Here is a 25,396-nt window from a genome sequence, read left to right as displayed (position 1 = left end):
TGACTACTCTTGATCGGAGAGGGTACATTACTATTTAAAACAAGCATAATAATCTGGGGGTTTAATAGGAATTTTAGTCGTCAAAGGGACTACTCTTTAAACAAAATATAACCTTTGGAGGGCCTAACGCCACTATCAGTAGCTTGACAGACACTTCTAGACATTGAATACTTAAGGGACTGATACTAAAAAATCTATAATTTTTATGGATTGATGTAAATCAATCCAAAATTGAGGGGGTTGCTATAATTTACCCATTGAAAAGACGCATTAATGCCCCTATAAATCTCTCCTTTCTAGCGTCAAGTGACAGTGGACTAGAGAGAGGGAGGTGGGGAGTGAATCTCTCTCTCAATTTAATTTTCCCGTTGGAGGTAAGAAATCAGTGCTTCACACACTTCAAAGTATGAATATTTTATATATTTTATACATTCAATGTCAGATTTCACTACAATTTTCATCTATTTTTGTCTGATCAAGAATTTGAGAAAACGAGGAGCTTTTGTTTGTTTTCGAAACCCTAGCTCACGTTATTTTGTATCATACTTTATATTGAAATCAAAAGTTAGTTTCTTTTGATTGATCCGATTGGAGTTGAGCTCCTTTTTGTGGTGGGTGAGTATAATTTTTGAAGTGCCAAGTCCGTTGAGCTGAAAGTTTTGGGGGCGTTTACTTTTAAAGATGTGTTCTTTTATATTTTTGGAGAAGTTTTGTTAAATTATTAGTTTGTTCTTCCTTTTTAAGTACTTGATTTGGCTTTTGATGGGCTTTTGAGCTTAAATGTAAATAGCCTATTACAGATCTGCGACTGTGTAGATTAAGATTTCTTTTATGATCATTTTTGAGATTTTTTTCTGACATTATTGGTCTGTTTGAAGTTTGTTGAGTAGTTTCTTAATCTGTTTTTAGCTGTTTACTATTACTTTTTCCTAATTTTAAGATTTTAAATTTGCTTCATAATGGTGAATTAGGTACTTGTCGGACTTATTATTATTTTATTTATTTATTTATTTATTTATTTTTGTATTTGAAGCATTGAGATCGTTTCAGAACTGCATTTTAGCTGCTTGTTTCATGCTTCTCATGCCAATGTAATTGTGTCAATGGTCCACAATTGACACTAGTATCCATCTTTGCAGCAAGATTGTTATGCATCTGTGGGGTTTTAGTGGGTGTAGTGTGGCCAAACTAATTGGAGGGATTTTGTGTAACTAAGCACCTTAATTTTTTTAAACAAAAACAATGAATGTATATATATATATAGGGAATTGTTACACGGGAAGATGTAAAGTTTTGCAAGTAGATTCTGGTTTACAGGGGTTTGTAAGAAAGGAGCTTTAATAGAAGGTACAGAGCAAAGCTATTCAAGTTCGTTTTTAGTTGCAGACAACATGGATGGATATAAGTAAAACGAAGAGCAGTGCATGTTATATCGGTCCTAGATCTGTATTTATTTTTGTTTCTTCTAGAGGGCTTATTGCAATCTAGCATGGTAACATTTACCTTGTTGTATAGAGTAGAGATATTCAGGGGATAGTGGAGTATTCATCTGTACCTAGCTTCATGAAGAAGATCCATCGAGTGCACAACCGTAGGAGAGTATCCACACTTCTAAGTGGCAACTAAATTGTTATTGACCTTTTAAGCTTGAGGTAGTGGACATGTGTATAAATAACTCAAGTTTTTTTTATCCTTAGTGTTTATACTTTTAAGTTCATACAAAGAGATTCTACATCTAAGGTCAATATTCTCTCCAAGCATAGAAGTTTTGTCTGATCTGCAAAATTCTTTGATACTACTAGGTGAGCTTTTCTTACTCAAATAATGTAGAGGATGTAGAAGATGCCCATCCTTTAATCGAGTATGTTACTGGTTCTCAAGGTGCCTGCAGGCCTTTTTTTTCACCCTCCAAAGTAAATTTGATGTTAAAGATATACGATTATAGATCTTTCTTAGTAAATAATCTTCAGATAGGACACTTGTTGGAGCAATTCATGGTATTTGATTCAAAATTCATGATTTTCATCGGAATTAAACTTAAGTTTGTTACTCTTTTTCCTTGCTGGGTGAGTGATTGCATGCACATTTCTGTATTCACTCTACGAAGTTACCGGGTTTCATTATTTGACCTTAATCCTGGATATAAAAGCATTATGCACGCATATTTCTACTGCTCCTATTCATAAATTACCTTGCCTTTGTACGGAGTATTGTCTGGTGGGTGAGAATAGGAAAAAGTATTATATTCTTAAGGTATATACTGGTTAATCCTCTTTTTTTTTTCTTCCTCTCAAAGTAGTTGATTTTACCTCAGTTCAGAAAACTGAGAATGAGTCTGGTAACTTTACAGCATATAACGGCGCCTATAGCTTGCAAAAACCAGATAATGGTTTTATGTCTTTTATACTCTCTGATCTTTTTATTATTTTCATTTCAAACAGCATGTGGAAAATTTTTAGCCATGTAGGTTTTTATTATCACTTTTCTTTTTGTTAGTCGTCCTTGCCACTACACCAAAACTCCAAAGTTATTAGGAGGGTTGAGGGTTTAATTTAATTATACTCTAACATAACATACCCCTACTGGTTGAACTCCCTTTTTATGGGCCTAACCTAAACTCACGCAACGGTTTTTATTTTTATTTTTTTATTTTTTTTGTAAAGCCCACTCTAAATTCGTGGCCTGTGGGATTTAAACTTGGGTTGCTTTGGTACCCGTCAAAGGCCCCCGCCACTACACCAACTCCAAAGTTATGGTGAGGGTAGAGGGTTATAGTTTATAGTCAACACTTTCATATAGCGAACGTTATTAAGGGGGATACTGGCTTAACCATTTGTTAATTGAGTTTGGGAGTCAAAGATTGTGCAACAAGAATTATATAATTTCCAAAAAAAGACTCTCCTTCCCATGTTGTATTTGTCATGGTGTTTGCTGATCCACCTCATTCACCCATTGGTAAAAAACTGGTGGACTGCAGCTTTAGCAGATGGTCCATCTACGTAGTTGCCAAGCACCACCTATTTCTAGTGTATTTTCTGGTGCATTCCCTTTAAAAGTACTGTTTTTTTTTTGGTTTTTGAGTTGCTGTGCAGTTCATTTATATTAGTCTACCTCTTAGGAGCTAATGGCTCATGCACGCTATAGAGACATGCATCCCTGTAGATAGTACAAAGTTGTATTGTGGTTATCAACTCCAAGTCTGCATTCAACCCTTATGTTTTAAATTTGTATAGACTTGTTGGTGCCCATCTTCTACAAATGTAGTACCTCAAGGAGGTCTATCCTATTCATCTGATCTAGCATAACTAGTTTTGGTACATTGTGTTATCTTGCATTTTCCCCTGAGACATATCTCGCCAGAATAAATCTAAGATGTGCAGAACCTATTTCTTGTTAGCTTATAGTTACATATAAAATCTACCTATAAGTATTAGAGCAATGTATGAGTTCGCATATAGATGAACAAGTGCAATAACTTTCTTTAATGTGATTAGTATATTTCATGTTAACCCATCTAGCTTATATTCTCTCAGCTTATTACTATACATAACCTTTTTGTGGATTGTTCTAATTATTATACTTGTTCAGCCATTTGCATTAAATCTTTTCAGTTATGATCTGTATCTGAAGTCATTGCCCTTTTTTTTAATTCCTCTCGGAGAAAATGTCTGATACATTGTATATTAGCCCAGCAGCTAAAATGTTTGTACTCACGCATCATATTTAGCTTCCTCTATCATAGAGAACTTTTATCTGTTCCCCGAAAATGAAATCAGTTATTGTTTATATTATAGCTGTTCTCTTACGATAATGTTTCTTTCCTCTTTGTTTCAGAATTCAAGTTACAACCATGTCAGATCTGCAAACGCCTCTTCGTCCCAAAAGGAAGAAAGACCTAGTGGACTACCTTGTCAATTTCCGATGGATACTCGTTATCTTTGTTGTCCTACCCGTCTCTTTCACAATCTACTTCCTCATATACTTGGGTGATGTGAAATCTGCAATGAAGTCAGAAAAGCGACGACAAAAGGAACACGACGAGAATGTGAAAAAAGTCGTGAATCGTCTCAAACAAAGAAATCCAAAGAAAGATGGCCTTGTGTGCACAGCCAGGAAACCATACATTGCTGTTGGTATGCGCAATGTTGATTATAAACGTGCTAGGCATTTTGAGGTCGATCTCTCGGCATTTAGACACATCCTTGAGATTGACAAAGAGAGAATGGTCGCGAAGGTTGAGCCTCTTGTTAATATGGGTCAAATTACTAGGGCTACAGTTCCTATGAACCTTGCACTTGCTGTGGTTGCAGAGCTGGATGATCTCACAGTTGGTGGTCTCATTAACGGCTACGGCATTGAAGGAAGCTCACATATATATGGCCTTTTCTCAGACACAGTTGTTGCGCTTGAACTTGTACTAGCAGATGGACGTGTTGTTAGAGCGACTAAGGATAATGAGTACTCAGACCTCTTTTATGCCGTTCCATGGTCTCAAGGAACAATTGGATTCCTAGTTTCTGCGGAGATAAAGCTCATACCTGTTAAGGAGTACATGAAGCTAACTTATACACCAGCAAGAGGGAATCTCAGGGATCTTGCACAAGCTTACGCCGATTCTTTTGCACCCAGAGATGGGGATTCGGCGAAAGTGCCAGATTTTGTTGAAGGAATGATATATAACCCAAATGAAGGTGTTATGATGACGGGTAGGTATGCATCTAAAGAAGAAGCAAAGCAAAAGGGGAATGTTATCAATAGTGTTGGGTGGTGGTTTAAACCTTGGTTTTATCAGCATGCACATAAAGCTCTAACTAAGGGTGAGTTTGTTGAATACATTCCCACGAGAGACTACTATCACAGGCACACCAGGTGCTTATATTGGGAGGGGAAGCTGATATTGCCATTTGGAGACCAGTGGTGGTTTAGGTGGTGCTTTGGATGGCTGATGCCACCAAAGGTTTCATTGCTTAAAGCTACCCAGGGTGAAGCTATCAGGAATTATTATCATGATAGGCATGTGATCCAGGATCTCTTGGTTCCTCTATATAAAGTTGGTGAGGCGCTCGAGTTTGTTCACCGTGAAATGGAGGTAGTTCTCTTTCCCATATTTGAGTGATAGCTGGATTGTTCTCTACTTCAGTGTTTCCATTCATTGGAGTTTTCTTTTCTTGCAACCTTTTTGTCATTGTCCTTGTGAGAAAAATAAAATATGAATGTTTGGCTTATATTCTTGCCAACATCATATGAGAGAGTGATTTTCAGGCCTTCTTTGGCTTGAAAAGTTAAGTAGTTTAGATGTTATCGAGGTTAGGCATTCTTGAGAGAGAGTGTTTTAGGGTCAGACTGAAGGTCACATGCCACTCTTAAGTTGCGGTAATAACGCCAAAGCTCGTCCTGTTAAGATGAGGACAACTTGCGTGTATATTTTCAAACTATGCCTAGAGTACCCCTGACAGAAAAGCAATTGCGTTTTCTATTGTTTATTTTTAGGCATTTGGCAAATTTTGTAGGTTTTACAGGTGCTACTACTTGCAAACTTTTTTTCCTTCTTTCTGCCTAAAATAGTTGGTCCTCTCCAAACTTATGTTTAATTACGCTTACCATTATGTGGTTACATAAATGGGTTTGAATTTATTGCGAAGTGCACCCTGCAAGGTGATCAGTGACTGTGTCTAACTCAGTCCTAAAACATCTTATTAGAGAAATTTCAAGTAGTTAAAAACCTATTTAGTTCGTTATACTTTATTTCGGGTCTACATGAATCAGATTCTTCCGTTCCTTTCTGTTACGGCTATCTCCTCCATTAACTATTATCACATCCTCATTAATTGCTTCCTAGCAAGTTCTCTTAGGCATACATCTAGCCCTCCTTGCCCATTAACTGTAATCCTATCACTTCTCCTGACCCTGGTGCATTTAGTGGTCTCGGTTGTACATTAACCAGACCTTCTGAGTTGATTCTTTCTCGTTTTATGCTCAATGGGAGTAACATCTAACTTTCAGTTTTGTCCCATCTCATATCTCATCTCTTAGTCTAGATCTACAAGTCAGCTGTGACATTCTTATCTTTATCACTCGATTTATTGTACTTGTAGTTCTCTATATTGAAAGGAAGGTTTTATTTGTTTGTATTGATACTGATACTTCCTCTTCTGCTTTTATTTGCGTGTATTGATACTGATACTTCCTCTTCTGCTTCAGGTGTATCCTATCTGGCTCTGCCCGCACCGTATCTTCAAGCTCCCCATCCGAACAATGATCTACCCGGAACCTGGTTTCGAGCACCACCAAAGGCAAGGCGACACGAGCTACGCCCAAATGTACACTGACATCGGCGTCTACTACGCCCCCGGCCCCGTTCTCCGAGGTGAGGAATTTGACGGAGTCGAGGCTGTCCGTCGCCTTGAAGACTGGCTGATCAAGAACCACAGTTTCCAACCACAGTACGCCGTCTCTGAGCTCAACGAGAAGAATTTCTGGAGGATGTTTGATGGTGGTCTCTATGAGCAGTGCAGGAAGAAGTATGGAGCTGTTGGGACTTTTATGAGCGTTTACTACAAGTCTAAGAAAGGGAGGAAGACTGAGAAGGAAGTGCAGGAGGCTGAGCAGGCTATTGCTGAGCCTGCTTATGCCGAGGAGAGTTGAGGTGGAATGACGAGTAGGTGTGTTTTAGATTTGCGGCTGCTTGTTTTATGTTTTAGGATCAAACTGTTAGTTAAATTTGGATCACGGTAAGGATCTACAGTTTGATGGAGCAGGTATTTTATGCCCAGTTTGAGGTTGTGGGCCTCTTTGTATCACAATCTGCGTGACTTGTTCCTGTGCTATTTATGTGCTTGGATGTTTTTTTTTTATTCCTCCTCTTTTTTCCCTCTTTCGTTACAAAGTAGTTTTATATAGGGTTAATTGCAATTAGACACCTGTATTATCTTGATTTCGTATAGATTGGCCAGATAGATCCCATGAATGTTTTTCTTCTCTCTCCTTGTTTTTATTCTTTTACCTTCAACAGCTTTATTTGTCAAAAAAAAAAAAGGATTTCCATCTGTAACTGGCCGATTGTACAGGGTGTCCATCCACAATTTACCCTCTTATATAAGCATAAAATTAGAATTTTCTTATATATGAACATGAAAAGATATATATTTTTATATACACTAAAAAACTGCAAAATCTTTTTTGATTCTTGCATCACTCTAATGATCACATGTTTTTGCAGAAGCAAACACACAAAAATCTTATTATCCCAAAAAACAACTAAACTTGTGATGAAGATAAATCACATTTATCTGAATTATTTATGAGCACGCATGTTGGTAAATTTCCGCGTATTTTCGTCCATCAATATGTTTTAAAGCTAAAATTGCAAGATATCTGCCAGTTCCCACAACATTAACTAACAGCAACGTTATCAAGAAAAGACATCACAATATTTATCAAGATATGATATATGGAAAATATAAAGGTCGGGAAAAAGATTGAAAAAAAAAAATCCTAATGCTTCCGTGAAACCGTCTTTACCAATTTTCACTTGGGGGGATCCTTGGTAATGAACATTAATTTTGAAAGGGGTTTTTAGATATTACTCCTTAAATCATACCTATGTTGATGTTAGTCCCTCAAATCTTCATATTTTAATAGCAGTCCCTCAAATTGCATTAAGTTGTTGATATTGGTCCCTCTGGCTAGCTTTTTGATGTTAAAAACGCAAGAGAATATTCTGTTAATTTTAATATTGAATAGTAATGTACAATTTATGCCGCATAACAAAAAACAAACCCACACTCAACTCAACGAACGCAAACCTGTCAAGAAGCTCAATCTCATATTCTTCTTCGTTCACGAATTAGGTAATTAACCGTATGTGGTTAAATCTAAGCTAACTAGGATTAGGTGGTTTTTAATAGAAAAGTTAAGAGAGGGGCCAATATCGATATGAATAATTGAGGGACTAACATCAAAACAGAGATGATTAAGGGACTGATATGTAAAAACCCGTTTTGAAAATGTTTTTATTATTTATTTTAAAAAATGTGCACAATCTCCTCAAAAATAAATAAAAATACCAAGGGAATGAAAAATTATCAAAGGACCTAAAAGAAGGGACCAATAAGAAAACACGTGAGAGGTCCTCCTCCTATTACGTAATGAGTTGGTCATCATAAGTTTTGACCCCACTCTAAGTTTTGGACACTCTCCAAACTTTAATTGAGGAGTTAACGGGACCGCCCTTGGGCTAAAAAGGCACCGAGTTTTGGCGGGAAAATCCTTCCGTCTTCCCCCCATTAATAAATATATTTCCCGCGCCCCAATTCTCTCCCATTTCTATCGCTTTTTCCTATTCTCGGCTACGGTCTCAAATTTAAGGTTTCCATCAAAATTTTCGTCTACGACGAAAAATGATGTTCTCGAGCCAGCATGATAGCGGATTAACGCAGTCTCAATCTACACAAACCCTAGATTCTGGCTCCAACAAAGTAAGTAAAAAACCCCAATTTCTAGGGCGTAAGTAAAAAACCCCAATTTCTAGGGCTTCGTATTTCTCTTTCCGTTCACGTTAAATTTCTAATCTCGATTGATTCTTTGTCAGAATCGCCCAGTTCAGCCAGTGCTCCCGCTGACAGTGAAGCAGATCAGCGAAGCTTACAATTCCACTGATGATAAGTCCAATCTCGTGATCGATGGCGTTGACGCCACCAATGTCTGCTTTTTCTCTTTCTAATATTAGACTTTTGATTTTTTTTGATGAAATTATAACCCTAATCTAGATTTTACTATGTGCAGGTGAAGTTACTAGGGATGGTGATGAGCAAGGAGGAGAAGAATACAAATGTGACCTTCTCTCTTGATGATGGCACTGGGCGCATCGATATCATCAGATGGTGATACTTTTGTTTTAAACCCTTTTGTTGATTTATTTTAGGGTTAATTGCACTTTAACGCCCTAAAGTTTCCATCAGTTTTTAATTTTGATACCCTGAAGCTTAAACTTGCCCAAAAGAGTACCAGAAAGCGTCAAAAGATTTTTACCCTATTAACTACCATTACATTACCTCTCAGAATTCTGTTTTGACTGAATATTGTTTGGCAGGGATTATTTTGCTACATTTCAATGCCAAATTTAAGTCGTTTGTATTTGGGAAAGTGAAGAAATGAGTATTTTTACTTTCAACTGGTTTAGAGTTATAGCAGAGGGAGAACTTGAAGGGGATTTGGAGGGATTATCTTTTCAGTCTAGTGCTATAAAAAGTTCAAATAATATTATGTGATAGTCACGTGATGCATTTTTTAACAGAATTCTGAACGATGATGTCCGTAGCTGTTAAAGTTGAAAAAGGTGAAACTATAAAGATTTTCTTAGTTTAAACGTCAAGGTTGTAAAATTGAAAATTCGTAATACTTTATTGTATTAAAGTGCAAGTATACCTTTTGTTTCTGGATTTTGGTTTAAGGTTTTGATGCTTGGCTTTTTTTTGGTAGGGTGAATGATGCTTCAGATTCTAGTGAAATGGCTGCTGTTCAGTAAGTGATATGAATTTTGCTACTTTGATTGGTTTCATGGAATTTGACATTATTTCTTGATTACTTAGGAATGGTATATATGTTACGGTCATTGGTTCTTTGAAAGAATTTCAGGGCAAAAGGCAATTTGGTGCCTTCTCTGTCCGGTAAGCAATAGCATGTTGCTCATGTTTCAGTTCTTTTTCAGCACATGTTTTCTTTTTGATGGAATTTTAAGCACATGTTAAGTTTGATGTTTTATGTAAACTGATTTATTGGTTGCTCAAAGCATGTCTTGTTTTGATTTTAACAAAGATTACAGCTTTGCTTTAAAAATGTGTTGTTTATTGAATTAGCTGTATTCAATTGGTTATGGCCTTTCTATATGTTGTCACAAATTGTATATATTGCTAGCTGGAACATTCTTAGTCTAAAAAACAAATCTATTAATGATTGGTTTATATCATGCAATGATGCCAACATTGAGGAATCAACTTCATTATTATAATTAAGGATAGAACGTTACTAGCATGCGCGCCTGTGATTTATTGCAGTATGCGTTGTATCTTATTCTCCTGACCAAACCCTATGGTGTAAGAATGCTGTGTTGTTTTTATCTTGAAAACTTGCTCGACGGTTTTGTTCTTAATACTCTAAGAACACTTTATCATTGTTCCTAATAAAAAGTTCACTGTTTTGGTCTTTGTAAAGAGGAATTCAGATACTTGGACTAACATCCAGATAACTAAATTTGTCAGAAATCTCAAAACTTCTCTCTCCATTGTAGCTACCTGTGTCTTTTATTTTTGCCAAATCTGATAATTCTTTCTATTAAAACTCCTGTGCATTCATTAAGGAAACCTGACAAGATTATCCCCTTTGAAAAAAGAAGAACATAACGAGTCTTTGAAATAAGGCGACACCAAAGTGCCTAACATGAGAACCTTCCAATACTCTTTGTTGGTGAGACAATGCCATATTTTATACATAAATATGCAAGTATTTTTATGTACTCAAAGGTCCATATGGCCAATGAGTGCATTGTTTGCTGAGATCTTTACTGGAGATGCGTGTAAGCTCAAAGCTATAAATTAGCACTGTCATCATTTGATGACTCAATGTTGATGGAGTTTCCTAAAGTGTATTCAGTGTCCGGTGTGTAAGGCCACAAAGTTGCTATTTTTAACGTCCAAATAAGATTGTTGCGCATGCATGATCATTTAGCAAATCTTGGTTGTCAACATTTGGTTTCTCTTCTTCCTTAGTCCACAATTCGTGGCCACTTGGCAGAAAGTTTTGATTCCTATACAAAGGAACTTTATTCTGAGTAGTGACACTTAACGTCCAACCATTGCAAGTGTCACCTTATACGCAGTGCAACCTTTTCTTTTTTTTGTTACAACCTTATATAAAGCAGCCAATTAAGAAACTATACAGTCAGCAGGTACTTAGTTCTTGGGCATTTGGGAATTCCAGACATGCATTTGTGCTAATGTGCATGTTCAACTGCATAAAATTTTTATTGGAAATATACTAAAGGTGTTTGGTTGGAGTAGCCTCTCTAGGATACATGCAGGCTTTACCATTATGCATGTGCTTAGGCCCTAGGGAAAAGACTCATCATTTATCGTAAGAATGACTAATGTACAGAATTGCTACTGTTAAAAGTTGTGTTCATTGGACATCACGCTTAAAATTCATTTCAATGAAAATGATGGATTGGCATGTATTCTAATTTGATCACAAGTGAGAAAAGAGCAGAGTCAAGGTCATGATTTCCTGGTTGGAAAATTCCCCCCAGTCATGCCTACTGAGACACTAAAGTAATGATTATAGTGCTCAAGGCGCAATGGAGTTGCGTTAGTGCAGATCCTTATACTAGTCTGTGTAAGCACTTGTAATTAAGGGAGCACTATTCAAGACAATGGACTGAGCCAGCATACACCATTGACTTCTTAAACTGAAGCCATCATGCATCCAAGGGGACACATTCACATAAAGTAGCAATAGCAGTATAATGAATAGACAAAGTATTGATCAGTCGACATTGAGGTTGACTGCAGTGGAGTAAAGAAACATATACGCCTTCTATTGATACCATCAAGATGGAGCTAGGAGTTTTAAGACGATAGTATGTATGAGAATTCAAATAAAATAGTAGTTATCTGAATGTGTCAGGCAAGGGGTCCCCCTCCCTTTAGGAAAACATAATGGTCAAATGTTTTTCTTACATATCACTCTTGTACTTTTATATTTTGAAATTGATGCATGCTACAACAACTTAATTGGTTTACATTAGAAGAGATCGAAAGTAGAACATGAAATTAACCTAGTTGTTCATACTTGAAGTCTTCAGTAATGGAAGTTGAATAATACCATATTCTGGTGAAACAGTGTGACTTATTTATGGTTAACAGCCAGAATCAGCCAACTCCTTTCTAATTCATAGTCCAATAGGTCGGTACATATTTTGCATGGAATGTGGAGATGACAGGAGCAACTGCAGAACCAGTGAGAAAATGAACTTGATTAAGTTCAGTTATATTTACAAGTACTGAACCCAATCATAACAAGGAGTTGGATTCAAAAGAGATGCACTGCAATAAATATTTTCCCCCATTTTTAGATATTTATTCCTGCAAAAAGTTTCCAAATTCTTTCGTCTTTTCAACTTCTGTTCTGAGCTGCTTATAACCTTTTCCAAATTTCAAAACAGCAGACAATATTTCCTTTATACAATTACTCTTAAATGTTTGATCTTTTGCATAGAGTGTTTTGCTATAAACTATACATGTTTACTGGTTTTGTATTAAACTGCGACATCTTTTTCAGGCCTGTGGTCGATTATAATGCCATCCACCACCACTTCGTTCAGTGCATTCACGTACATCTAGTGAATACTGGAGCAAAGGTACTCTCACCCTAAATAATATGGCCCTAAATGACTACTGTCCCTGGTTATGCAATTAAAAAAAAAGAACTAGAAGAATGGAGTACAATAACCCTTAAGACTGTTTTAAATTGGGATGCAGGTTGGAGCCTCTACTCAGCAGCAGACAACTGCAGCCAATTCATCACCTATTTTGGGTGCAGTAAAAAAAGAGCAAACTCCAGTGCCTAGTCAAGTTCGTCAATTTTAAAATTTGGATTTTCTCTCTATTGCTCCATCGTGAAAAATAAATGACCTCAATTATCACGTATTTTTGTACTCTTTTCTTTTTTATCTAGGTCTCTGCGCATACAAGCAGTGGTGGATCTGAGACTGACATCTACAAACTGGTCCTGGATGTTTTCCAGGAGCCAGCAAACCTGTAAGTAAATTGCTAAAGTTTTGGTGCCATTAATTTTCAGTTCAAGTTGCAATTTTTGCATGTGATTAAAACATGAATTCTCTTAAATTTTCCTTAAGATTGCTATTCTAGGTTACATGGACACTTCATCTAGATTTCCGTATCTGTGTCCAAGACATCACCGTATCCGTGTCAGACACTCCTTGGACATTTTATTAATATATTATCTACATGCATTTATTCAGTCGTCTATTCAATTACACATGTTTTAATTTATAAAACTCATGGTGCACTTTTTGAACATATATCATACACTTCACCTTAATTTATGCAACTCGTTGAACGTGTGATAAAGTCATTTTAGCACATACCTAGTTCATATGTATGATTTTAAAGGGTCGTTTTGGTATCTCGTTCAAAAACAAACAGTTTTTCAGTTTACAATCTACTCAATAAAAGAAACATAAAAATGTTATAACGATTTTATATCTCATAATATGTGAATAAAAAAACTATATCAATCTTATATAGATTATTGTAGGCGTCTAAAAATGTCTATAGGTATCCACGCACAGCTCGAGACAGAGAGAAGGTGATGAACGCCACTATCTAAGTCTAAGAGGATTATCCGACGCCGATGAACACATGAAGCGAAACGGCGAACCGAATAGCCTATACACTCACCGGCCACCTCCAAGTGGCCCGTGTACTCACCAGCCACCAAATCGGCGAACCAAGTGGCCCGTACGCTCATCGGCCACCGACAAACTATCCATGCTTTCGCGAAACGAATCGGGAAAGCGTACAAGTCAACGAAACGACAAAATACGCGTAACGACGGAACAAGTCAAAACCCGAAAAACAAACTGCTCTGATATTGTTGTTAGACAGTTGCTAACTGAAGATAGAGGGAATCCCTCGTTTTGATCCAAGAAAACCGCCAACCGAGCCTATAAATAGGGGCTCAGGTGTTTATTTTTTGGGGGGAGAGGAGATCAAGAGGGCGAGGTGCTGCCGGTTTCTCAAGTGCATAGCCACGAATTTCAGAGAGGGTTAGCAGATCTTGGCGATCTCCTGTGCATAAAGAGTGGAGTTCGAGAGATCTGAGACCCGTCCCCTATTCCTCCGGATTTAAGCTTGGTCTTAAATCCCGAGAAGAGTCGTGATTTTGCTTAGTCAAAATCGCCGCTACTGCAATTACTTCATTCGTGAAGTGAGAGCATTGATTATCCAACTTCTACTAACCGGATCTGATCCGCGGTGGTCCACTGATATTAACGTCCCCGGCACAGGCAAAGTTCCCACGCAAGCAGCGGGTAATAAACGTCCGTTGCGCTATTTGACAAGAGTTGTAATATTTATTTTCATTGTGTAAAGGAGATCTTATAAAAAGATCGACTTTCTTTCTTTTTTTGAACTTATTGTATGGCTGAAAATAAAAAGATCGACTTTCTTTCTTTTTTTGAACTTATTGTAATGGCTGAAATTGTAATGAGTTCGTCACTAATGAAAATATCAACTTTCTTATTGTAATGGCTGAAATTGTAATGAGTTCGTCACTAATGAAAATATCAACTTTTGACCCAAACAATTATTAATTTTAATTTGTATGTATATGACAAGTGTCTTCGTATCCTACCTTTTTACAATTTTGCCGCGTCCTATACCCGCACCTTATCGTGCAACATAGGTGCTATTACAAAAGAAGCATGAGTATAGAAACTTAGTTTAGACTGGTTAAGCCTCCTGCTCTATCCTTTTTGTTTCTAATGAAAAGTGCAGGTAAGAAAGTTATCTTAGAGTTTTCTTCTTATTATTTAATGAGGGGAAAAACAGAGATAATTGCCCTCTATAGTTTTCATCTTGGTATTTTACTTTTTACCTCCATACAAAAATTGAAAATATATGATCTCTTTCTGCAACGCATCATGCATTGATGTTGTCTGTGACATGTTTCAGCACACTTTAAGAAGTTTTACTTGTAATATAAAGTGTCCTAACTTCAGTTTCAAGGTAGTGCTGAACTATATCTGCAATCGTTAAATGATGAAGTTTGTATGAGCTTTCGGTGGATTAATTATTCGTCTAGTCTCAGACTGAAATCATTCTAGTGCAGCTTTGGTGAAAGGTTCTCAAGTAAAGCGATATTCACTCGTATAATTATTAACGTTTCTTATTTGTTTGAGATTCATTTAGCATATAAAATGTTGGTGGTTAATCAAATGCTTGATCTAACATGAAATGAACTACTTATATGAAGTGAGAGCGATCATGGAGTTCATGTGGATGAAGTCGTGAAACGACTAAACTTACCAGAGAAGAAGATCAAGTATATTTCATTCGCTATCTCTGCCTTTGATCTAAACTTTGAATTTGTATCTATACTATGCCCCTAACCAAAAATGACAATTTCCAAAATGCAGGGAAGCTATTGACTATCATGTAGATGTCGGGCATATTTATTCTACAATTGATGACCACCACTTCAAGTCAACTTAATGTGTTAGTCTACTTAGTAGTGAGTTGTCATCTTTCCATCAAAGTATGATCAGATGACCAAAGAAGCAACAATGGCAGTATTCGTGTTCTTTAATTATTCCTTTCAGAAGAATGCCTCCCGTGTTGAAATTTGTTGATTAATGGTTTAAAAGCATCATTTTGTGAAGTCTGTTTATAGGTTTCAGTTTACTTTGTAGCTCTACCGATATCTTAAGTTAATTGCGTGGTCCAGTATTCATATTATTGTATGACAATCTCAGTGAATAGTGTAGCAGATTATGTTGGTCCTTTCTTTGACTTGTGAGACAAGCTAATTTCAATGATTTCATTGTTGTGGTTGTCAGTTGTGTCAAAACATTCAATTGACCTGCTAAATTCGTAGGGCTCAAACTGACTCCGTACCTTCCTCTTTTATGGGAATAGGAATGCTCTAATAAGATTTTTACTCTATGTCCGGGTTTGGAATAACCCATTCAATAAAAATTGCACTTGTGACGCAGAAAACTTAAATGCGAAGTTCAAAATTACATTTCTGTTTAGGGCTTGTTTGTTTGCACCGAAGTAATTATGAAATAGCTGAAGTAAAAGAAGTAGATGCTATTTCTGCTATTTCCAAGCAAAAAATTGTGTTTGGTTCTTTGAAAAACTTACTTCAAATACTTTCTTAAACGCTTATGTGGCGTCTACGTGTCATCCTTACTTCCAAAATATTTTTCCAATCCTTAATACTTAGAAGTAGTTCGGAAGTAGTTGAAATGCATATTAATTAGGAAATAAATAAATTTTTTATTAATACTTCCTTTATTAGTTACTTCTAATAACTTTTCATTGATAAAATTACTTCATAGTAATATTTCCAAATGTTATCCAAACAAAAAAAGTAAATGAAGAGGAATAAGTTCTACTTCCATTACTTCTAAAAATATATGAAAAAAAAAAAAATCTATTTCCACTGCTTTTAACTTTATAGTTTTAAAAGTTACTTCTATAACCTATTTTTTACTTCCAATACTTCTATTATCCAAACGGGCCCTTAGGCCCGTTTGGATAATGAAAGTATTAGAAGTAAGAAGTATGTTATAGGAGTAACTTTCAAAGCTATGAAGTAGGGAGTAGTGGAAATAACATTTTTTTTATTTGTTTCATATATTTTTAGAAGTAATAGAAGTAGAACTTCTTTCTCTTCATTTATTTTTTTTGTTTGGATAACATTTGAAAATATTACTAGGAAGTAATTTTATCATTGAAAAGTTGTTAGAAGTAACTAATAAAGGAAGTATTAATAAAAAATTTATTTATTTCCTAATTAATATGCATTTCAACTACTTCCGAACTATTTCTGGATATTGAGGATTGGAAAAATATTTTGGAAGTAAGGATGACACGTAGGCGCCACATAAGCATTTAAGGAAGTATTGGAAGTAGGTTTTTCAGAGAACCAAATACATTTTTTTGCTTGGAAGTAGTAGAAATAGCTTTTATTTCTTTTACTTCAGCTACTTCATAATTATTTCCATGCAAACAAACAGGCAGTTTGAATGAAAGTGGAGGAAAAAAAAAGAAAATAATTGAGAAAATGAGTTTTTATTGTTTGGTAAGCAAAAATAGTTTTGGAAATATTCATTTTTTGTTTTCTTCACCGAAACATAAGGAAAACAAAAGAAAATAATGTTGCCTAGGAGTCTAGGACAAAGCCGATAACTCCCTCTCCGCGAGTTCTCGCCGAGTTGCTCTTGCAAATTTCCATGGGGCCCTCACTCACGTTATGGAAATGGATACAGACGAGATATGTGGCAGATTAAAATAATTGAGAAATGATGCCTTTTTTCAACGTTAATCCCTGACCTTTTATATTTTGAAAGTAGCCCTCAAATCATTGGAATTGCAATTTGCTACCAATTCTCATAAATTGCTTCAAATTAATCCCTCTGATTACCTATTTTATAAAGAGAGGCGTATCACATATTTCATGTCATGAACTTATATATTAAAAAACGAGTACTCCCAATTTTTACACTTTTCCAAAAATAAAAAACTTATGAATTAGAAGTTCTAAAATTAACATGCGAGTGTCGCATGAGAATTTTCTAGGGAACGTTTGCTTTTGAATTATAGTTGATATTTATATGAGAATTTTAAAAATTTCCGGGTGTATAAGCGCGAAGAAGGGAAAAGTATAATGTATTTAGGTAAAATTAAGCTTAATGAGAACATAAATTGGTTTACACCGCAAAAGATAGAAAAAAAGGAGGAAAAAAGGAAAAAAGCCCTCATAGAGAAAGTGCTAAATTCGTAGAAAAATCATGTATTAAGAAATGAAATGCGTCTTAATATTTATAAATTTAGTTATTACACAAATTTGTAAAGTTCATATTGATTTAATATTTTTTATATTAATCTATTGATTATTTGTACTAATTTGCATATTTTTTCTGAGAAAGTACTAATTTGCATATTGTTTGTATTGATTTAAGATGATAATGAAACATTTATTCCCCCCACCACCACCACCACCACAAAAAAAAAAAAAACGGAACATCTCTTCTGCTTCTGTATCCTTTTATCACATCCTCCTTCAAATTTTTTTTCCTATTTTTTCTTCCTAACCAAGAAAAATCTAAAAAAGTTCCAACTAACACATTTGGTTGACAATTTCGCAATAACATTCCTCCACATCCCATGTCATGTATACAATTAATAAACAAATAGTCCTAATGAGAACGTATTAAATAATTGTCAATCTATGTACTAAACTTGCATCAAATAAATGTTACTCGTTTAATTATTAGATTTTGAAATTCATGCATACATCTAACATTGACATTTTTATACACATTTAATGTCATGAAACAGGTCTATTGGGCGTTGTCTAGAAAGGTCATAGTCCCTATTTACCCCCAACCCTAGGTACGATTTTGTTAGTTTAGGAGATAAGTACGAACTTCAATAGTTTAGGAGGTAATACGAGACTAAAAATAGTTAAGAGGATAAACATGAATCTAATTTAATAGCTTATAGGGCAAAACAAGGAAAAAAAAAAGAAAATAGTTCAGAGAATATTAAGAGACAAATTCTGCAGTTTTGGGAGGCAAGTGAGAGCCTAAGAGGTGAAACAAGCATTTAAAGATTAGACAAAATTTCAAAACAGTCCCAATTACAAAAATATTCCTAAAAATGATATGTTTCAACAACATTTGTCAAAACCGACATAGTTCAACCATCGGGCTGAAACTGAGTTGGTTTTGACTAAAGAAGTTCCCAAACTTCACAGGACTCGAAGTCTCGTGAAGTTCTAGTTCTGAAGTTGTCTTGAACTATGAAACTTCACGGGACTTGAAGTCCCGTGAAGTTTAGCAGCTTAGTTAAATGGCTGCTAAACTTCACGGGACTTGAAATCCCGTGAAGTTTTATAATTTTTTCGTCAAAACCGACTTAGTTTCATCTGAAACTACGTCGGTTTTGACGAATATTGTTGAAAAGGATTGTTTTTTAGAAATATTTTTGTAGATGGACTGTTTTAAAAATTTGTCCATAAAGACTTCAACATAACCAACTGCCGCCTCTCTCTATTTCTATAAATATTTTTTATCGCAGGTTTCGTCAGCCCCTGGTTTTTAAAATCCCGTTCCGTTGTCCAATTCTGCCTCCTCTTTTTCAAGAATTTTCATTGTTCCGCGTTCTAGGGTTTTCCTTCTCGGCCCATTTCGGTTCACAGAGCTCCGCTAAGCTATCAAAGGTGGACCTTCTTCATTCTTCTCTCCCGAATTCGATGATGATTTCGTCTTGTGTTGGGAATTCTAGGGTTTTGATCGGTGATCTGATTCGTCTTTGCAGGTCGCCATGGCCGCTAAATCTCGCGCTCTTCTGCTGACGAATATCGTCGCTGTTCCGATTGGAGCGGTTCTTTCTGCGATTAAGGACTCTGGAAGCCCAATTGTTGATGAGGATGATGTTCTTGTCATCACCCAAGGCGATTCATTGAGTATATTTCTTCGCTTTCATCTATTTTGTTGGGAAAAGTTTGTTCAATGTGAAAAAAAAACACTTTTTGCTAGTGGTTTATTTACTGGTTTAGTCATGATGAGAAGCTTTTGCTAGCTGTAAATTTATGGGAAATTGTGTATGCAATTTGAAGATTGTTTACCTATTAATTAGAAATTGAGCTTCTTTGGGTAATTCGTAATTTGCTTGATTTGTGCAAGGCTATGAACGTGAGAGGCCACAAATTTGCATATTTTGCATATCTTTTTTTTTTCCATTTTGAATTTTCTGTATGCATGCCACCTGAAATTTTCTGCAAGTTTTTGTTGAAGGGGGGAAAAAGCTTTTCAATACGGGATTTTTTGTTTTTTCTGATTCGACTTCATTTAGTTAATTAAATGCAAATTATTAGCTTTGTTTAGAAATTGAACCTATTGAAGTAATTTTAATTTTGCGTGACAATTCACAAGACTACTTAATGTGTTAAGGGTTTGGGAAGTCTGAACTTTAAAAAAAAAGTAATTGATTGATTTGAGGGGAATTCTTATAGGAGGGAAACTGCCAGTTGAATCTGCCTCTGTGGAAGTCGTTGTTTCTGTTTGGAAAGCTCTTGATCTTGTCACTGAGCAGTTGCTTGAAGAGATTGGTAGAGTCTTGAAACCTGATGGAAAGATCTTAGTCCAGACATCTTTGGCTTCTAACGAGGATGGAGATAAGGTAATATACCGATTTCCCAAAGATGAACCCATCACCAAAAAATTATGAGTTCTATTTTAATGGTAACAATAACAAAAACAGAGTTAATACCCCAAATCTTTTTGGTCCTTTTATGAATCCTTTTTGTGACCTAAAGCTCTTTTAAGAACCATCCACCTAGCTAAACTAACCAGTGTCATTTTACCCAATGTTGTTTAGGCCTACATAACCCCATTAGCGATATGTTATTACTTAAGGTCCACCTTTTGATCGCCGTTGCGCATCAATTCTCCCACATTTCTCGTAACAATAGCAATATCTAACATATTATAGGATGCTTATTTCTTTTCTCATCTCTTAGAAGATACTTAATATTGTTTTCTTACAGGAAAAGTCTACTTTAGAGCGGAAACTACTCTTTGCAGGGTTTTTAGACGTAGAAGCGATAGATACTAAAGCTCTCTTGCTGCTTGAAGGTGAACAGCCCCTTACGGTGAGTGGAGATTTTGAAAAGCCTGATTAATTTACCCTCTTAATTATTATTTTTTGCAGATTATGTCTGTTTAGTTTTTGATTGCGGCAAAATTATGTCTTAACCAGATCAAGGGTAAGAAGGCTTCTTGGAAAGTGGGGTCGTCATTCTCCATCAAGAAAGTTACAAGAACTGTTCCCAAGATTCAGCTTGATGACGAGTCAGATCTTATTGATGAAGACGGTCTCCTTACTGAAGAAGACTTGAAAAAACCACAGCTTCCAGTTGGTAAGATATAGTAACTAGTGTTGTAAAATAGGGTTAATTGAACATAGGCCCTCTGTAGTACCACTGTTTTGAACATAATACCCTGTAGTTTCATTTTTGCATATAGACCACTAGGTGAAATGTTTTCTACGCTTGTACCCTCATTTAGTTTCACTAATTTCACTTGGAGGCAATGTGTGTCAACATTTTGAAGTAAAAGAGTTAAAAAAACAGGGTTACAAGGGGGTTTATCTGCCGAAATGAATAGACGGTAATGACTGGGGTAATGAAACCCTCGCCAATTACCACTTAATTCGAGAGGATCCGAGTTCAAAGGGGTAGTTAGTTTGTAAACAACAATGCTACAGGGCGTCTATGTACAGCAACCCTATATTTTGTGTGATCCTTTTATCTGCTTCGTGTTAGCAATTATCTTATTGCCCTAAACCTTGTGCAGTTGGGGACTGTGAAGTTGGAAGTACAAGGAAAGCTTGCAAGAACTGCACTTGTGGCCGAGTGGAGGCAGAGGAGAAAGCAGTGAAGCTGGGGCTTACTGCTGATCAGATAAATAACCCTAAATCTGCATGTGGAAGTGTAAGTTTTATTCATTTGCTATATGAACTGCCGACTAAAAGAACTCAAGAGGTTTAGCTGACTGACTTTTCTTTGAACATCACAGTGTGGTCTTGGTGATGCCTTTCGTTGCAGTGGATGCCCTTACAAGGGTCTTCCTCCATTCGAGCTGGGTCAAAAGGTAATCACAGAACGTGCATCACACACATTTCTGAAACTCTCTTTCATTATGTGCAAGGTAATGTGAACATTCGAGTGTTTATATCTTATACTTGAATATGTGATTGTAGGTGTCACTACCGCAAAATTTCCTCACTGCTGATATTTAAGAAGGAAGGTTGCTCCATATCAGGATGTACTGTGGCTATGTATCAGTGTTAGAACTGAGGTTATATGCACATATCCAATTGACAGACAACTATATCAAAGACTGAAGAACAAGAATGACGAAGTTATGCTGTATACCTTTTTTTATTTTGCTCCTTATATCATGTTGGTTTTGTTTAATGCATTGTAAGAACCTCAAATCCATAGACTGGCATGCTAATGACTATTATCAAAATTTTTGCTTATTGGTCTCATTTCTGAACAATGTACATGCTCTTACAATCTTACAATGTGATTGGTATTGGAAATAAGAAAGGGTTTTCTATATTAGCACCTTAAATCTTTCATACTTTGAAACTAGCCCCTCAAATCATTGAATTTGCTATTAGGTCCTCCAATTCTTAAGTTATTATGGAATTAGTCCCTCCAAGTCGAGAGCAGAAGTAGCAATTAGAGGAATTAAATTGAAACAAATTATGAGAATTAGGGGACCTTATGGAAATTTCAATGGTTTTGAAGAACTAATTTCAATAATTGAAATGTTTATGGACTAATATCGGGTAAAAGCCCAAAACAAGAATTCGCTCTTACTTGTTAACCAGTCTGTACTTGTTGAGATAGAAGAACCAACAATCCCTGAGGACCAACTAAGATCTCATTCAAGAAGCTTATCAAGCCAAACCATACCACAGGAGTTACATCGACTCCACCAAGAGGCGGTATTACCTTCCTTGTTACTCTCAGAATTGGCTCTGTAGGTGCATAAGCGAAAACGTATGGAAATTTTCCTACGGGGAGCTTCGGATACCAGGACATAACTATTCTGAGGATGAACAGGAAGCCGAATGCTGATAGAAAAGGACCCATGATGCTAATGGCTGTCTTTGCTGCTGCCGGATCAAGATCGGCAATCAGGAGATCTTGTATGTAGCTTGAAGCAAATATGTGTAAGCTCTGGGGAATGGTAGTTGCAAGTGTTTCCATGTATCTGGTTGCTTCAGAAGTATTGAGAAGTGTTGGCTGGATGCTGCAGGTGATCATTGTTTTGTTCAGTTGGCCTTTTGGTTTGGTGAATCCCTGAAAATGCTTATGTTAGTGAGTTGCGTCCGCGACAATGAAAGGCGTTGCAGTTGAATAATAGTAATATGTAAAATACCCTGTCAGAGACACAGAGATTACTATGGCATTCTATCAAAAATATTTTTCAAGTGATTGTGTTCATATGTGCCTATCAACAGCCAAAATTATGAATACACACTATATAGTACCTGAAGAAAAAGCAAAAGAACATATGGATGATGTTAACCATATTAGGTAGGAAAATGGGACGACATGTTTGAGGACGGCATAGGAATATCTGAAACTTGTGGTTATCACTAGAATGGAGGCAAAATCAAAAGGCCTTGATATCTAGGGAGCCTCCTTCACTGGGTTACCTGGACATGTCATTTAGGCTCTTGTATCCGTGTGCGACACTTCCCATATCCGTGTCTATGGCGGACACTTTTTGAATATACACATACATTTATTCAGAAGCGTACTCAATTATATAACGCGTGTTTAGTTCAAAAGCTATTGATATACTTCTTGAATGTATATTGACCTCAAATTTATTCAACTTGTTAGACTCAGGACAGGTTCGTTTTAGCATATACCTAGTTCATAAGTATGATTTCAAAGGATCGTTTGGGTATCTAGTTAAAAAACAATCGATTTTTTCAATTTATAATATACTCAATAATTGAAACATAAATATTGTATAAAGATCTTAGTTCTCATATCACGTGAATGTAAAAACAATGTCGACCTGAAATATATTATTAATCTTAATATGTATGTATATAGCTGTGTCTCTATATCCTAACTTTTACAACTCGCCGTGTCCCATATTTGCACTCGTGTCCATATCCACACTAGCACCCTTATCCGTGCAACATAGCTTTTTTCTCCTTATATGCATGGTATTATATGCTCAATCTTGAATGAACAATGTAGGTAACTTCCACTCTGGCCTATAAATAGAGAAAATTCATCTAAAACTTGTTGCTCCGTTCGTCGATTCTGCGATCATTTATATTTCAATGTTCTCTATGATTTGAGAAGAGTGCTCTCGAAGAGGAATTAGTCCTTTTCGTTTTCTGATCTTTCATCTCATCTCCTCCCATACTTCTTCCTACATCCTTCCTCTTCATGTACCAGAAAAGGGGAATGGGAGACTCTAAAGAATTAAGTTCTCTGTGTATCAATTTTCTCTAGCTGAGTTATTTATTAACTAGAGAAAATTTGGCATCAATTTTCTCTATTTTCAGAGATTAACTAGCACGTTTTCTACTTCATTTGTACATAACGAACACCGACAGGAGCATCACTAGAACCAAAGTAACTTGGGTTATAAACTTGGCATTTGAACAATTTCACCATCATTCATAACAAAGAAAGAATAAACAAGCGCAACATATTGTGAGGGTTGGAGCTCGAGTAAACACGAGAGAAGAATGAGGGCTTACAGATAATTTCAGATGATGGGTTTTTCCAAGAAAGCGTCCTGCAAGTATGAGGAGTAAAAAGAATTAGTTTTTTTGGTCAGTGGAGACGGAGAATCATTGGAGTAAATGAGAGGAAGAGCACGAAACCTTTAGAGCTCTGGAAGCAGTGGAGGTTGAAACGGGCAATGGAGGTGCAGTTAAGCGCCATGAGTTCAGATTGAGAGAGAGAGAGAGAGAGAGATTGCGTTCCACGATTCCATTTTATCCTTTGGGATATTTCTGTATGGTTTTGTGGACCTGACCCAAATTGGGATTCGAACCGGTTAGGATTCAGGAGTATTCGGGAGTCGCCTGGTTGGTCCCCAAGAAAAAAAAAAATATATAGTTTGGGCATTTGACATTTAGGTCTCAAAAAGGTTAAGCTCTTGCTACAGCCCAATTAATTTGGAAATGTAAGAATATACCCAATACGTTTGTTATTCATGGGTCAATTGCACACTAGTCCCTTAGATAATCCATAGTTGCAAATTAATCACTCAAATCTCAATTTCGCTCGTTAGTCCCTTAAATCCACATTTCTAGCTTTTGTAATTTTAGCCCCGTTTCTAGCTTTTGTTTAACACGGTTGACTCTTAACTCAACATCTGCAATTACTTAAATACCTCCTCTTGTTATGGTGCTTTCAGTCGCCAAAGTACGACCCTTTGCTAGCAACGAACACGTATCCCCTTACATGCACCGCTCAAATCAGATTGACGGTCAAAACCACCAAGAATCTCAACTTAGTCGACCCGCCGAGTCGACATCTCCTTAGATCGACTCGAATGGCGGTACTTATCGGTCCTCTTGTCGAAGACGACTTGCACCGAGCCCACTCGACCAGTTATTCGACGCCTCGCGAGGTTGACTCGAAAGGCGTTACTTCTCGGCCAAGCTAAAGGACGACTTTAGCTTCGAGTCTCTATCGTTGACAGCACGTCGGCGTCACATTAAATGCTTGGCAGACCCATCATACCTCTAGCCCCGATAGTGTTCATGACTCATCGGACCATGTCAATACCGCCATGCCTCCGATCACTTCTCATTTCATGTTGAGGTGATCTCTCATCCACTCATCGACCGACACATGTAAAGTAGGTGCTGACGCAGCCGCCAACCCATGCTTATTTACTGTCATCCTGTGCTCGACCGAAATGACGGCTCTACCCTTTCAACACCACTACAAATAGAGGTACTATTCTCAACATAAGGAGGATCATTTTTTCTGCCAAGCTATGGCTAGGATATTTTTCCAAGCAATATCT

General features: G+C 36.5%; 4 protein-coding genes across 5 annotated transcripts; 3 read left to right on the top strand and 1 right to left on the bottom strand.

Moving 5' to 3' along the window:
• LOC109848066 (delta(24)-sterol reductase-like) lies at nucleotides 235-6,857 on the top strand. 2 transcript variants are annotated; one of them, XM_020417376.1, is made up of 3 exons: nucleotides 235-374; nucleotides 3,835-5,089; nucleotides 6,202-6,857. In XM_020417376.1, the coding sequence occupies exons 2-3, from the start codon at nucleotides 3,851-3,853 to the stop codon at nucleotides 6,643-6,645; spliced, it is 1,683 nt and encodes a 560-aa protein (XP_020272965.1). In that variant the 5' UTR covers nucleotides 235-374; nucleotides 3,835-3,850; the 3' UTR covers nucleotides 6,646-6,857. The 2 variants fall into 2 exon arrangements, with proteins under 2 accessions (XP_020272965.1, XP_020272967.1); XM_020417378.1 differs by lacking the exon at nucleotides 235-374 and adding an exon at nucleotides 519-615.
• LOC109850670 (replication protein A 32 kDa subunit A-like) lies at nucleotides 8,309-15,629 on the top strand. Its single transcript, XM_020420726.1, has 10 exons — nucleotides 8,309-8,477; nucleotides 8,591-8,701; nucleotides 8,785-8,882; nucleotides 9,481-9,522; nucleotides 9,591-9,668; nucleotides 12,334-12,412; nucleotides 12,534-12,626; nucleotides 12,730-12,812; nucleotides 15,052-15,120; nucleotides 15,215-15,629. The coding sequence occupies exons 1-10, from the start codon at nucleotides 8,400-8,402 to the stop codon at nucleotides 15,288-15,290; spliced, it is 807 nt and encodes a 268-aa protein (XP_020276315.1). The 5' UTR covers nucleotides 8,309-8,399; the 3' UTR covers nucleotides 15,291-15,629.
• LOC109849894 (anamorsin homolog) lies at nucleotides 18,879-21,851 on the top strand. Its single transcript, XM_020419778.1, has 8 exons — nucleotides 18,879-19,026; nucleotides 19,125-19,272; nucleotides 19,822-19,988; nucleotides 20,356-20,460; nucleotides 20,568-20,727; nucleotides 21,164-21,300; nucleotides 21,386-21,460; nucleotides 21,570-21,851. The coding sequence occupies exons 2-8, from the start codon at nucleotides 19,131-19,133 to the stop codon at nucleotides 21,606-21,608; spliced, it is 825 nt and encodes a 274-aa protein (XP_020275367.1). The 5' UTR covers nucleotides 18,879-19,026; nucleotides 19,125-19,130; the 3' UTR covers nucleotides 21,609-21,851.
• On the bottom strand, nucleotides 21,811-24,358 carry LOC109849895 (protein COFACTOR ASSEMBLY OF COMPLEX C SUBUNIT B CCB3, chloroplastic). Its single transcript, XM_020419779.1, has 3 exons — nucleotides 24,240-24,358; nucleotides 24,114-24,151; nucleotides 21,811-22,683 (listed from the first exon to the last, which is right to left on the bottom strand). Exons 1-3 carry the CDS (start codon nucleotides 24,298-24,300, stop codon nucleotides 22,201-22,203), a joined length of 582 nt encoding a protein of 193 aa, XP_020275368.1. The 5' UTR covers nucleotides 24,301-24,358; the 3' UTR covers nucleotides 21,811-22,200.

Source organism: Asparagus officinalis, chromosome 7 (genome assembly GCF_001876935.1).
Source record: "Asparagus officinalis chromosome 7, Aspof.V1, whole genome shotgun sequence".
Classification (NCBI taxonomy): domain Eukaryota; kingdom Viridiplantae; phylum Streptophyta; class Magnoliopsida; order Asparagales; family Asparagaceae; genus Asparagus; species Asparagus officinalis.
This window is presented reverse-complemented; position numbering and strand designations above follow the sequence as displayed.